This window comes from Bubalus bubalis, chromosome 19, assembly GCF_019923935.1.
Source record: "Bubalus bubalis isolate 160015118507 breed Murrah chromosome 19, NDDB_SH_1, whole genome shotgun sequence".
Taxonomy (NCBI): domain Eukaryota; kingdom Metazoa; phylum Chordata; class Mammalia; order Artiodactyla; family Bovidae; genus Bubalus; species Bubalus bubalis.
Window position 1 is genome coordinate 39,275,594 of NC_059175.1, and position 15,543 is coordinate 39,291,136.

The 15,543-nt window shown below is 44.8% G+C and overlaps 1 protein-coding gene across 4 annotated transcripts in view; it reads right to left on the bottom strand.

The window, feature by feature from the left end:
• The window catches only part of RAI14 (retinoic acid induced 14), a 164,393-nt gene that overhangs the window by 131,834 nt on the left and 17,016 nt on the right, over positions 1-15,543 (bottom strand). For all 4 annotated transcript variants that reach the window (XM_006071887.4, XM_044932530.2, XM_044932532.2 and 1 more), the window contains exon 2: positions 1,767-1,849. In XM_006071887.4, the coding sequence (XP_006071949.1) occupies positions 1,767-1,802 (36 nt within the window). In that variant the 5' untranslated portion in view covers positions 1,803-1,849. The remainder of the gene's footprint in view (positions 1-1,766; positions 1,850-15,543) is intronic.

The window sequence follows — 15,543 nt, forward strand, 5'->3', positions numbered from 1 at the left end:
ACCCTCCCTACAGCCACCAGTTTATAAACCTAAAGTGTATGCTCCTATTATTTCCCCCTGCCCCTGTTCATATATCATGGAAGTCTAGACTGATTAAATTTTGCTAAAACAATTTCAGCTTGTACAAATGGAAGCTGCCCAATGGAATGGAAAAGGTATTTGTGAACCTGGTCACACAAGTTATAAACCCGAATCGTCCTGGCTGGGCAACATTTTCCATTTAACTGCCTTTTCCTTATTAACTGAAAGTCCAATGAGATCTAAAGGCTGTAGCATCACTTGGCCAACAAACGAGAAGACGGAAGGGAGTTTTCTCATGGGAGTGGCAGGGCAAGAGGTCAAGGAAGTCAGATGACCAACACTGTCACTCCAGCCAAAGGTTACCTGGACAACTTCGGCCAAGTCACATTCTCTGAGTCTTAGGTAACTTACCTGAAGAATGAGGAAGTGAAGTCCGCTTTTCCCCAAAAACCCTTTCTCCTTAGAGCTCAAACTTCCTTTCGGCATAACAGGATTCTGCAATCATTCCACAAGCACCTCCTCCAGTCTGGGGCTTATCAAGGCAGTAAGTTACACGTCATGATGTAGCCTCAGGAGATAAGCTTCAGCCAAGAGGAGGTATGTGTGTTCGCGTGTGTATGTGCATGTGTGACGTGTTAGCCGTAAGACACGGTCTCCACTCATTGTAAAAATGTGGTTGTGCCAAGCTATCATATAATTCACAGCAAAGCAATAAAATCCAGGTTTACTTTTAATTACCCAATGTTAAATGACAGCCAAGCAAGCCCATTAGGAGGGTGACATCGCTGAGCTTCCATCAAACATCCTTCCATGTATTTCTCCCCTTCAAGAACTCTGCTCCAAGTATCTGCAGCAGCTAGCACAAGACTGGAGCCTCGGCAGGGTTTATGAGCTGACCTTCTGTTGTAATAGCATCATATATAATCCTACTGCTATGTTGCTTTTCTCCATTTTCTCCTCTGGGAGACTTTGTCTCATAATTCAGGCATCATCACTGGTTCAGTTCAGTTCAGTCGCTCAGTCGTGTCCGACTCTTTGTGACCCCATGAATCTCAGCACACCACACCTCCCTGTCCATCACCAACTCCCGGAGTTCACTCAAACTCACGTCCATCGAGTTGGTGATGCCATCCAGCCATCTCATCCTCTGTCGTTCCCTTCTCCTCCTGCCCCCAATCCCTCCCAGCAACAGAGTCTTTTCCAATGAGTCAACTCTTTGCATGAGGTGGTCAAAGCACTAGAGTTTCAGCTTTAGCATCACTGGTTACTCCAATCCAAAGGCTTGAATGATGAATAACAAATGAGGAAGAACCCCAGGAATTAAGGGGGAATAAAGGTGCAGGCGGCAATAGATATTGCTGTTTTACCACAAAAGCCTTAACAGAATTTAAGTTTTCTAAATGCCCAACATGAACCGCGTTAACACATAATTCCTTAACCACTCTCTAAAAATGACATTCTGAGTCAGATTTGGGGGTATTTAGAAATGCTGAGGTATTTTACTCTTTTTTTTAAGATGTTAATTTGACTGTTTCTTTCTCTACAAGGCACTGATATCAGAAGTAAAAAAAAAAAAAGTCCTTTTTAGAAGCTATATACACAAAAAGCAAGAACACATCATTCACAAAAGCCACGCTGAGCTGGGCCCCAGAGCACTTGTGACTTACGTAGTTGATTAACCCAGCATCTTATCAAGGTCCAAGGGAGGGTGTTTCTGCAGCCAGACGTGAGTCACAAGTACTTACATCACTCTTCCTGAACTTGGCTTTCAAGCTCTTCATGTTTAGTCCATTCAGCCTTCCACAGCTCTAGAGGAGACCTTCAGCATCTAGCCAGAAGGAGAAAAAAAGAAATTAAGTACCAAGGTTTCCTGGCGCAGATGGTAACGAATCTGCCTATAATATAGGGGACCCAGGTTCGATCCCTCGGGTTGGGAAGATCCCATGGAGAAGGGAATGGCAACCCACTCCAGTATTCTTGCCTGGAGAATCCCATGGACAGAGGAGCCTGGTGGACTATAGTCCACGGGGTCACAAAGAATCAGACATGACTGAGCAACTCACACACACACATGCACACACTTCAAGGTTTCCAAACAAACACTACAGTGACTCCTTCCCAAGTGGGCTGGGACTTTGGGCCATGGGTAAGCGTCTGGGTTTGAGTTAGGAAGGTGGTCAGGTTTAAGGGCTGGGAAGTGGTACAGAATGTTATGTTCTTTCCATTTGTGATACTCCTTTGAAGCATCCAACATTTTCAAGTTAACTGAAACTTTTCATTTTCTTCCAACTCCTCATTGAAAGTAGAACAAGCTTAAGTAAAGGCTGGCCTGTCACTGCACAAAACTCAGTGCCTAACTCCCTCCTCTCCATCCCCTTCACGGTACAGTTACAGCCTCCGCCTCCTCTGAAAGGGCCACAGGAGTGACGCATACTGAAGCGCAGCTCATATTCCAGATGCCATTCATTCCCTATTTATTTTTCTCAGTGTGTTTTTTTTCCCCCTCATAGATGCACAGGGCAATGAGGGAAAAATGCGAGAAAAAACAAAACCTCCCTCATCAAATACCTCATTCCTCAGGAAGCCACTCAAAACAGTGAAAGACTCTCCCCAGGTCCTCATGGGACCCAGTGATTCCAATCCGGAGCTCGAAAAGTCTTATGAAACCACCTCATTCAGGAGGGATCTGTGGTGCCTTTAGAAAATGAAGGTAAATTTTTGGAATGACAGTATATCTGTACTTTTTTTTTTTTTTTAGTTTATTTGGCTGTGGCAGGTCTTAGGTGCATCCTGCAGGATCTAGTTTCCTGACTAGGGGATCGAGCCCAGGCCCCCTGCATTGGGATTGCGGCGTCTTCATCGACTGGACCACCAGCGAAGTCCCTGTACTTTTTTCTGGGAAGTTCCTATTTTCATTAGATTCTGTAAAGGCATTGTCACCCTTCAAAAGGTAAGATCCCACTATGGATCCCACTATGGATCTAGTGAGAGCCCCTCATTTTCCAGAGGGAGAGATGGAACCTCAAAGTGAAGAAACCTGTCTGCATTCCCTACATCTCTGGATGATAAAATTCAGAATCAAAGTCAGACTGATGGGTAAATGCCTTTTCCACTGCCCTACAGCTTTAAAACTAAAACCTGAAAGTAAACTCCTGGGCTAAAACACGGCATGAACTTGACCTCTTCCATCCTGAAACCTGGAAAGTGTATGTTCGGGTCAAAAATGACAGAAAAATCTACGTGCAAGTTCTCATCACCTGGAAAGCACTCAAGAAATGTAACGTCAAGCCTCAGCTGACAAAGTGAGAACAGGGGAACATTAACAGGCCAGTTTATTTGAGGACTAAGGAACGATGGTCAGATGTTGACTAGGTTGATCATTACCTTTCAAAAGCCTTTCAAGGTCATCATGTTCATCCACCATCTTTATTCTGGACTAAACTGATCTGAGGAAACAGATGGCACAGTGGGGGCGGGTAGGAAATGCAGGCAACTGAATGGCTGGACCATTCCTCTTGAGGTCTTTGCTGTCACCTCCAGAAGTGGTCCAGGGGCTCCCTGGGTTCTAATTTGTTAATTTCTGACTTTCATTATTGCTGCTGCCCTTAAGCAGGGCCCTTTGGACCAGTCACAAAGCACCTCAATGACATTAATCTGGAGGCCACACCATTCCTGTGGCCTCCCTGTGGTCCCTTTCAATCTTCCCAGCCTCAGCAGGAGTGACAGAATGTCTGTTGCCTTGGAAACCGCACACACTGTAATTACACCTTGTTAATTGCCATGTACTTAACCACAGAGAAGCCTGGGCTGGTACCTGAATGGCAAAGTGCAAACTCTGAGGACAGTGCTTCTGGAAGGTGGCCCCCCAACTTAATCTGAATCAGAAGAATCTGGGGACACTTTGCTGAATGTAAAATTCCCTGGAAATTGAATCTCAAGGGCGGGGCCTAGGCATCTGCTTGGTTGACTCTGGCATACAAGTTTGAGAAGTTAGAAATGAGGTATGTGGAACTGGAAATATCCTTATCAAAGCTGTGCTGGTTTATGAACCAGCCCTTCATCATGTCAGAACAACCATCTTTTGATGAATCGAAGTAGAAACCATGAGAAGCAGATGTTCCCAACCTGACAGCGGCTCATGGTTCTCCACCAAATGCAGCTAGAAGATGGAAATTGCCCTTGAAGTTCAATTCCTTCTACCCTCTGGGTGAAGTGCTAACAACCAATAAAACAGGACAAATCCATTCACTAGGAAAAGAAGCAAAGAGAAATCCAGCCTTGGATAACCCACAAACTGTGTAACCCACTAAGGTGGAACCACCCAAAGCATCCTTTCAGGCAAGAACACAATGTCTCAGGCAAAGTTGGGTCAGATTTTTGTTTGAGGTCATGGGGCGCATAGGGCCGGAGGTGGGGGAGCATGCTTCACGGGTGTGGGCACTAGTAGCTTGGTATATTTGTCTTTGTCTCCCCCTCAGCCCTCAGTATGGCAGTGAGAAGTATGCAAAGGCTCATTTAAAGAGGATTAAGTAAATAAAGCAAGTAATTCCAAAAACTCCCAGGGGGAGGTATTAGCTGTGAAAATGAATGTTTTCCTGGAAGCTTTGGGTGTTTGAGAGCTGGGTGGTCCAAGGGTATAACTCTGGGATGACAGAGATGGGGGTCAAGGGTAAAAAGGTTTGGAAACCCACAAAATAGTAACTAGAAACAAGAACTGTAGCTGGGGATAATTAAAGTTAGTAACAAATCACTGCTTTCCCGGAATTGGTAAAAGGACCTAACTCCAGGACCTAAACCTGGAAGTCAGGACTTGTGGGAAGTCACCTGGGCTCCCTTTGCCTCAGTAGCCCCCTCTTCCCCAAGAGGATCCAAGAGTCAATCATGACTTGCCTTCCTTGGGTCAGCTGGAATCTTTCGGCTCCAACTCGCAGATTCAAATTTTCAAAGCCCAGACTGGATAAAGTGACATCTATCAACTTCGTTAAACCAAACTAAGAGCAGTCCTTGGAAAAGTAACTAGGTGCTTAGGTCAAAAGAGCTGTGATAAAGCTGAATTAGCTGCATGGGAGTCTAATTTGGATGGTTCAAAAAGAGAAGGGCGTGTTTCACATATACAGGAAAAGGTATTTGAATTAAATCTTCTCATTTCAAGCAGATGAAAAAGCCTGTCTATCCACTGAGCAGAAGTGTTGGTCAGTTTACTCCATGCTCAACCCAAAATAAGTCACCAAGCACTGCTTCGTTGCCAGTTACCAAGCGATGTCACTCCATCAGTGAGGATAGAATAGGGCAGGGAGGCACAGACTGTTACCCACTCATCTGAAAGACTAGATCCAACAAACAGGGTGTGTTAATCCATTTTCCCTTTAAAAATAATGTAACTCTCCACCAAAGCTTAACATGAACTACCCTTATCGAATAGAATTTCTAGCCTGAATCAAAAAGCCTTGATGTTAGCCTATAGAGCTATACTGTGAACTAAGTTAGACTTCTATGAGTATTAAAAATGACATAACCAATATAGAATTTTCCTTTTGGGGTGATGAAAATGTTCTACATTTATTGCTATGATGGCTGTACAACCTGTGAACACACCAAAAACTGATCAACTGTACCATTCAAATGGGTAAATTGAATAGCATGTGACTTATCTCAACAAAGATGTTAATTCTTTCACTGTTTTTTTTTTTTAATAGTTGAATAATCTTCATTCTTCTCCAATCTGTAGAGCTAGGAAAATTTCAGGTTGAGAACCTCTGGATTGATTAAAAATGAATTTTGAAGGAACAAAGGTTAACAAGCAATGCCCATAGCACTAAAAGGCTCCTTGCTCCTAAATTCTCTTTAGCTATTTCTCTACCACAAGCCATCTCCAACTGAAATGTAATCATGAGGAAAAGAGAGGCAAAAAGTTCCTTTCTTCTATCACCAAACTACTCCTTCTCTCACTCACCGCCACCTCCATCCCTACATGTGACCCAAAGGTTATTTCATAAGACAGTGCTGACAACTATGTCAGCACGTCAGGGCCCCCTTGGAGCCCCAGCCAGGTATCTGGATTTTGTAAACAGAAGTGAGGCTCAGAATTGGGTTTTTTTCCTTTGTTTTTTGGTCATGGTCCACAGCATGTGGGATCTTAGTTCCCTGACCAGGGATTGAACTCACACCTCCTGCACTGGAAGTGCAGAGTCTTAACCATTGGACTGCAAAGGAAGCCTCTTGTAATTTTTTTTTTTTTTTTTAACATACAAGGTGACTTGGATGCTCAATGAGATTGGGAACCACTGTTCTATACCTATCATATCACCTAATCATACCTATAATCAACCATTTCATTAAAAATAATTTAGAGACACTGCATAAGTAGATATTATAGATCATTATTTCTGAACATTGACAGAATCTTTCAAAATATTGTGGGTGGATGAGAGGGGAGCATTCTACATTAAAAGCAAAAGAGAGAAACTAGCTGGTTACCATGGCCACTAAGAAACAATAACTCACAGAGGCAAATGGCAGCTATACACACACGTGCCTTTTCCTGAATCCCAGGGATGTATTAGCATCCAAGATGCCATACCCCAGGATTCAAGGGCAGTGGTTTAAAATAGTTCCCTCTGAGTCACTGGAGGACCTGAGTGAATAACAATGTTCTTGCTCTAACTAATCCCTCCGTCATGGAATGTGAGATGCTTCCTCAGAATCTTCAGCAACACCAGAAATACTAAATGTGCACCCCCGGACAGGCTTCAAGAATTTTTCTTCCAAGTGAAAAGTACATGAGACTTAAAATCCAAAGCACTGGAGATGATACTGAACAAATGCAAGACACTGAAATTAAAACACTTCTCTCTTGCTCAGCATCCACCTCTTCTCCCTTGAGTACCTGCTTCTACAATCATCTCTCTCCAGCAAATGGAATTTTAACCCAAAGCTGTATAAACACTCAAGGTGGCAAAACAAATACATGCTGTAAAAGGTCTCCCCAGATAAAGAAGTCCCTGACGAGAGAGCCTGTCCTGCCATCTAAACTGCCCCTGGGGGCAGAAGCTGCTTTAAGACTCTGCCTCCTGGATGGAAATCTCTGAGGGCTAGGAAAAATCAGAGAAGTCTTCACCACAAAGGTAGGGGTCCGAGTGTCTCTAAAAGGAAACTCAGGATCTGGGCAAGCTGACGAGAAGAGGGCTCCTCTTCGGGCCTTTCTGACAAGATGGGGCACAGCCATCCCAGGGGAAGGTCAAACACCCGTCCAAACTCTGCCAGCAGTCCTTGAAGCTTCTCTTGGGAGGCTGAGTGGGCATGGTGGGAACTGATGCAAACTTCTCTCTGAAGAAAGTCTCCATTCCCTGACCCTTTTAGACCCTGGATGTAAGCGAGGGGTTCAAGAGTCCCAATTACCAGTTTTTCTGGCAAATCTGAAAATGTACATGTCAGGCTATTTACATTGGAATGGAGGACTTTCAGGGTAGAGTTTTCATTTTGCTTATTACTTGGGTGCTAGCCATTGGTATAAAAATCAATAAATGTTTCCCAAAGGAATGTGTAGGACAGAGATACAGGTTAGGCGCCTGGGTAGACTGTAGACTTCATCTTTGACCTCAGCAAGGCTTTTTATGGTCCTAAATGGACTGGGTTAGCTGCCATGGGATTAAGTAAATGCCGTGATCAGTTTTCACATGTACATATAAAAGCACTAAGTTTTTAAAAACCCCAAACCACCATCTCATTTGGCCCATGAATCTTATCAAGTTGCTCCTCTTTGCTCCTTCTGCTTCCCTCTCCTCTCTAAGCTGTGCACCTCCTGCAGCATCTCCCTAATCACATGCTGAGTTTAGCCAAGGGAGCTGATCATTTGAATAATGGAATGTAAGAGTCAACACAGAGCAAGGACCAGCTGCTAAACCCCCAGGGGGGAAGTGCTTAGGACAGAGATTTTATCAGCCTAATGCAAAGCAGGCCAAGGGCTCCACCAGATCTGCATGCCTGATCTATTATTTTTGCTTGAGATTCTACCACTTCCAGGTAGGGAACCTCTCAACAAGGAAAAAGTACATCCTAGCTGCTGCTGCTAAGTCGCATCAGTCGTGTCTGGCTCTGTGCGACCCCATAGACGGCAGCCCACCAGGCTCCCCCGTCCCTGGGATTCTCCAGGCAAGAACACTGGAATGGGTTGCCATTTCCTTCTCCAATGCAGGAAAGTGAAAAATGAAAGTGAAGTCACTCAGTCGTGTCTAACTCTTAGCGACCCCATGGACTGCAGCCTACCAGGCTCCTCCGCCCATGGGATTTTTCAGGCAAGAGTACTGGAGTGGGGTACCATTGCCTTCTCCGACACCCTAGCTGCACCTGATGCTAAAGCTGAAGCTCCAATACTCTGCCCACCTGATGCGAAGAACTGACTCATTGGAAAAGACCCTGATGCTGGAAAGATTGAGAGCAGGAGGAGAAGGGGACAACAGAGGATGAGATGGTTGGATGGTATCACCGACTCTGTGGACATCAGTTTGAGCAAGCTCCAGGAGATGGTGAAGGACAGGGAAGCCTGGCAAGCTGCAGTCCCTGGGGTCACAAAGAGTCGGACATGACTGAGTGACTGAAGTGAGCCACACCCAAGCGTTCACCTCTGACCTCAGCAGGACTTTCTCCATGGTCCACACTCAGAGGAAGTTCACCAAGGCTGAGAGAAAGGATGGGTGAACAAGCGTTCATGCTAAGTCGCTTCAGTCCTGTCCGAGTCTGTGTGACCCTATGGACTGCAGCCTGCCAGGCTCCTCTGTCCATGGGATTTCCCAGGCAAGAATACTGGAGTGGGTTGCCATGCCCTCCTCCAGGGGATCTTCCTGACCCAGGGATCGAACCCGTCTCTTAGGTCTCCTGCATTGGCAGGCAGGTTCTTTACCACTCAGTGTCAAGTACTGGGTGTCAAATTGGAAGCACAAAGATACAACAGACATTTCATTGCGGCCCATCCAAGAGGCCCAATTTCAAAGGATTTAGCTAAAAACTGGTAACAGGACTCTTGAACCCTCACTCACATCCAGAGTTTAAACGGGTCAGAGCACATGGAGACTGGGGGAGGTTCTTTCTCCACTCCAGTGTTCTTGCCTGGAGAACCCCAGGGACGGAGGAGCCTGTGGGCTGCCATCTATGGGGTCGCACAGAGTCGGACATGACTGAAGAGACTTAGCAGCAGCAGCAGCTTTCTTGGGAAGGAATGATGCAATGATTCCCACCAGGCCTACTCAACCTAATGAGAAAGGCCCACAGGACCACTTAGAGAGACTGGACAGGGGTCTGATCCTCGCCTGAAAAATCTACAAGTTTGGAGAGAAATTGGCCTAAGTTCTAAGGGTGGGAATGAAGGCATGGTAGCTGCTGGGCTGTGATCAGCCTGATGCTGAAGTTTATCTGTGCACAGATGTCTGTCTCCTGTAAACCAGACATAGGCAATGCATGGAAGGGTAGTAAGCTGTCTTGGATTCTGTCTAACAGAGTGGATTACAGGGTGAAGAGGGCAGAGAGAGGCTGAGTCCCAGACAGAAAAGCAACAAAGCAGAACCTGCAACACAGGAATCAGAGGCGTCCCTAGTGATGGTCCAGGAGTGGAACCGGGAGAGAGAGGGATCTTCCAAGGCCTCCTCTGCTGGTTTGCTAGGACTCTGTAACAAAGTGTCACATCTGGCGGCTTATGCAACAGAAATCTGTATCCTCACCGTTCTGGGCGCTAGAAGTCCAAGACGGCGGTAACAGCAAAGCCAATTCTGATTTATTCTGAGGCCTCTTGGACTGCAAGGAGATCAAACCAGTCCATCTTGAAGGAAATCAGTCCTGAATATTCACTGGATGGATTGATGCTGAAGCTGAAACTCCAATACTTTGTCCACCTGATACAAAGTGCTAACTCATTGGAAAAGACCCTGATGCTGGAAAGATTGAAGGCAGGAGGAGAAGGGGATGACAGAGGATGAGATGGTTGGATGGCATCACCAATTGAATGGACATGAGTTTGAGTAAGCTCCGGGAGTTGGTGACAGACAGGGAAGTTTGGCATGCTGCAGTTCATGGGGTTGCAAAGAATCAGACATGACTGAGTGACTGAACTGAACTAAGGCCTCTCTCCCTGGTTGTAGATGGCTTCCTTCTCCCTTTGTGTTCAAGAGCCCTTCCTCTTTGCGTGCCTTTGTCCTAATGTCTTTTTAAAAGGACACCAGTCACACCCATATAGTCTCATTCATCTTAATCATATCTTTAAAGGTCCTACCTCCACAAACAGTCCCGTCCGAAGTACCAGGGGTCAGGACTTTAACATATAAATTTTAGGAGCACATGGTCCAGCAGAAAATACCTCCTCAAAGAGCAAGAATCAGCTCAAAATATCTGTCAGGATTAGAGAGCAGAGCACTGTCTTCCTGCATACCATCAAGTAAGAACTTCTCATCCTTATTACCTCTCATCTCCCCCCCTCCTGTCTCCACCATGACAGTCAGATAAAGGGAGGAGAGTAACAGGAGAAAATGGAGAAAGACAGAAAAAGATATTTTCTTTTAAATCGAATTTGAAATTTTTATTTTAAATCAGGCATTCCGAGTTCTAAATTGAGAGTATTTAGCAACTGAAATTGACTGTAGAATTTTTTAAAAATATAATCAGAAAAGTTATAGATTTCACCCAGAGTCATGAGATGGACTAACCTCTCTGAATAAATTTTAAAGAGTCAGTGGGACACAAAACAAAGCTGCTTTGTGATCACATTTTAGGTGTCTTATTTATTCCACAGACCAGATACATATAAATGAATGAATGAATGACTCAACAAACATGCAAACTTTACTAAGCATTAATTATAGGCTGAGTGCTCTTATATATTAACTAAGGTGCAGATGAGATAAAAGATTGCCCAGATGATAAAGAAGAGGGAAAGGCAAGAGGGAGAGAAAAAGACATAGGCAGTAGTTTCATTCTGGCGATGAATCCTTCCTAAAATACTGTAGTACCTCACTCCCTCCCCCCAAAAATGACCACACTCTTTTAAAACATAAATGCCATCCAGATAATGTACCATAATGATCATGAAGTGAAACTCTTAAGAGCATTAATCTTCCTCCCTATATTTACAACTTGCCTTTATCAGGGGATGACATTTCTTTTGAGAAAAAAATACATCATTCTTCTTTAAAAATAAAACCTGCCATCAGTGAGCACCGATCTTGGTCCATGAATCAGTCAGAGCCACCACACTGATGTAAAACTGGTCAGGGCTCTGGCAACATCACTATCTGGACTGTCAAATCTGCTGCTCACATGCTCCGATAAACCTACCGAAGAAAAGCCCCAAGGTTACCTCATGCCCTAAATCCATCCAATTTAAAAAGCATGGGCTTAATCAAAACAAGCTACCTCTGGAATACAAAAACCACTCCAGGACTAAGAAACGCCATGTGATTATCCCTCCTTTTGAGGTTATTTTTAAGCTGATCTCTAAAATGCCCCGTTTCCAGGGTGTATTTCCAAATCTTTGATGTTGGCGTCAACAGCTCTATCAAGACATAACACTGTGTTCATCTCTCAAGCAAAAAAGCTGCCCTGCACACATCTAGTAATCAAACCCAAACAGCAAGGGGTATGTGCTAAGTGCCTTACCATCTGCACCTCAAGTCCATTTCTTGGCTTTCCCCACCTTAAAATCCATAAGAATCATTCAAGTTTAAAAAGACAGGGCCACTCCTCAAATGTTACTGGTGAATATATAAAATGTGGAAAGCACAAAGTCACTGTGGCAAGTAGTTTGGCAGCTTAAGTTAAATTTTCAACCTGGCAATTATATGATGTGTCTTGCCAAAAGAAAACACGTGTCCACAGAGATGTGCACATGTTTACGGCAGCAGTACTCATAATCATGAAAAAGTGGAAACTGAAACATCCACCAAGTAGGTAAACAAAACGTGGCATTTCCATACAGGGGAAGGCGGACTCTCCAGGGCCAAAAAGGAACCAAGGGTGGATACATGCAGCGCGAAACCATTGCACCAAGTGAAGGTCAGACACAGAGACCACACAGTGTAAGATTCCATCTGTACGACATGTCTGGAACCGGCAAATTTATAGACAGGAAGTAGATTAGCAGTCGCCTAGGGCTGGGGATGATAAGGAGGAATTGCAAATGAGCATGAGGGCTCTTTGGGGACGGTGAGAGAGATGTTTTAAAACTCAATTGTGGTGATGATTCCACAGCTCTGTAAATTTATTAAAAAATTGAGCAGTACTGTATACTAAAAACGGTAAATTTTGTGGAATATAAATCATACCTCGATGAAGCTGTTTTTAACAAGATGAAATACAAAAAGTGAAATGCTGAGTTGTTAGGTAGTGAGAAACAACTTTAGAGTGTGAGAGGGTAGCTCCCTGGATGGTTATACCAGATTCCCTTGGTTTTACTCTAGAAAGATTTAATGGTCAAATGTTGGCTTACTGTGACATCATCAGTTCTTTGACTTGGCTTTAAAATGGGGTAACTCAGACTCTCCACATTCTTGTATGCAGAAGTGTCATTTACGATGGTCACAATGGTTCTGATGAATCAGTCATTCAGTGCCTCAAATACTTTTTGAGGGTAAGGGATAAATAAGTTAACAACATGGATACTGTGAATTCTGATGCCCTAGAAGCAGGAGTGGAACAGCAGATGGAGAGCACAAAAATCATTTCTGCTGCCCCAGCTACCATGTTGGGACATCATTCGAACACCACATACTCAAATCGTTTATTCTCATCTCCAGCCCTGCTCACTCGAAGGCACGTCTCTGCATTTTCTTTAACACATTACCATGCGGCACGCAGTCTGCCCCATGACTCTCAGTGCCCAGCCTTCTTCTGATAACTGCATTTCTTTCTAGAAAGCTGTCCTCCTATTCCCTGCCCCCGCCCCCAACCCCACTCCAACCAGGTTATAGCCTGACCATAGCTGTTCCCAAGAGATGGAAAGGTATCCTTAGGAAGGCTATCAGAAACCCTCCCTGGGATTTTGGGTGGCGGGAGAGGAAAGGGACAGGGAAGGGGTGAGTACAAGAAGAAGGAAGAGAAGGGAGTGAGTAGAACGGGGAAGAAAAAGGGAAGATTAAAGCCTTCCTCTCTGGTGGAGAAACTAGGAAAATGTGAGCCTGGCAGCTGTCCAAGACACTCCTAAGCCAGCACAGAGAGCAGGTTTGAGGGAGGGAACCAGAGAGGCCCCGACACCATTTTAGCACAGAATTTGGCATCCCATGAGCCAAGCTGCACCCCACTCCTCACCCCAACCTACATGAGTGCAAAGTCACTTCAGTCGTGTCTGACTCTTTGCAACTCCATGGACTGTAGCCTGCCAAGCTCCTCTGTTCATAGGATTCTCTAGGCAAGAATACTGGAGTGGGTTGCCATGCCCTCCTCCAGGGGATCTTTCCGACCCAGGGATCAAACCCATGTCTCTTGCATCTCCTGCATTGGCAGGTGGGTCCTTTACCACCAGTGCCACCAGGGAAGCCCTCCCTCCTATCCTAAGCTAGTTCAAATTGAGTTTCTGTGACTTGCAATCAACGAATATTGACAAATCCTCTGGTGCCTTCTCACCTAGTCAATCTCGCTCAGGCTGTCACTTTAGATGCCACAGTAAAAGAGGAGCCCAGAACCTCGGCAGCACCTCTGGAGTTTGTATGTCTGTCTGTTCAGCTCATTTGGAAGCCTGTAGCTAAATTCACTTTAAGAACCTACAGAACTGAAATACACACTCCAGAGTCTAAGTGGTTGAATACAGTGGGGTGACCTATAAGGTCCCCTCTGAACCCATAGGTTAGGGAGGGCCTATTTATCATCCATTTGTTTGGCTATTAGCTGCTCCCTGATCTGCCAGCATACCCTCACCCATCCCCACCTCCAAGCATTCCATTCTTTCTTCACCACAGAAGACCTGGCCAGCAAGCCCCACCTTCTGGGTTATTTCCACTCTGAAAATATGACCAGCTCTTTCGCTCTCCTACAGGAACCTGCCAACAAGGAAAACAATCACGAGTAACTGGAAATGAATAGAATTAGACTGTTAAAAACCCTCACGAAATGAAAAACCATCATAGCAGCTGGGTCCTGAAGGACCCTGTGATGTGGCTCAGGAGGAAGATAGAGGCTTCTGGGTGGGTGGGGCAAGGAGATGGGGGCAGACAGTGGGGAAGCTGCCTGGAGGAGGGGGTGGAACGGTGGGGTTCAGTTGGATCAGGAGACCTCAAGGACCAAGGATAATTCTCAGAGCAGTTAATCCTTGAATATCGCTGAAGATATGATAAGGATGCATGCTTTCACTCAGCCTAATTGATTCTAAACAAGACACCTGGAAGAGAAGCCCGACAGTAGCTCAGCCACCAAGCATCACCTCCTAGGGGTCAGGCTGGCCTGGATTTGCCACACTAATGTCCTGGCAGCGCAAATGGAAAAACCTTCCAGATCCTCTCCACTAGAAGCCCCAGGCCACTCCATGCCCATGCTCTGTCGGGGGCCCTAGGACCACCTACATAGTGAACACAGACTCTGTTGACTGAATTTGAGACCCTGGACCTTCTTTCCATTTTCAACCATTTTCTGTAGTGAGGGATAGAATAAAACAGCATTAACATAAAGGATGGGGAGTACATCTGTCACCTGCAACAAAGATTTAAAACGCACTCCCCTCCACCCTGGGCCCCACACACAAACTCACATACCTGGCATCTGATCCCATGAGGCTCTAGAGAGTAAAAACATCGCGGCTATTCAAGAACTTGCAATTTAAGAGGAAAACTAAGAAATCTATACTGTCTTGTTTACCCAGAGGCACTGCCTACCAACTCTGGGCCAAGTACACAGGGGAACGTAGAAAACTGGCCCATACATAATCCTTGCCTACAACAGAGAAAAAAAAAGTCCATGCTGATTAACGCACATGCAAGAAAGCAGAGACACACAGATTTGTAAACCAAGAACACAAATGTCCACTATTTCATGTGTAATCAGATCATGATGAAGCTAGTGAGCTATCATACTTCTCTAAGGAAACACTGAAAATGAAGGGCAAAATCCCAGATAACTAGGTTAAAGACACAGGGAAGCTTAATCAAACTTGCATCTACTGAGGCCATTCTAAGTGTCAGGTCGGCCTGGGGTTACAGGACCTACAAAATGACATACTACTCTGACCAGTGCTGTCCCATACTGCAGTCGTTGGCCACACGTGGCCACTAAGCATTTGAAACATGGCTAACACAAACTGACATGCACTGTAAGTGGAAAATACACAATGGATTTCAAAGATTTACTATTAAAAAAAATGTCAACTATATCATTAATAGCTTGACTGAATACATGTTGACAGAATTTTGGATATACTAGATAAAAATAAAAGATGATTACAATCTCAGTTGCTTCATTTTCCTTCTTGTGTCTACTAGAAACTTTGAAGTGACTTGTGATGACATGTATTTATGGCTTGCTTATATTCTATTAGACAGTAATGATTCACATTTT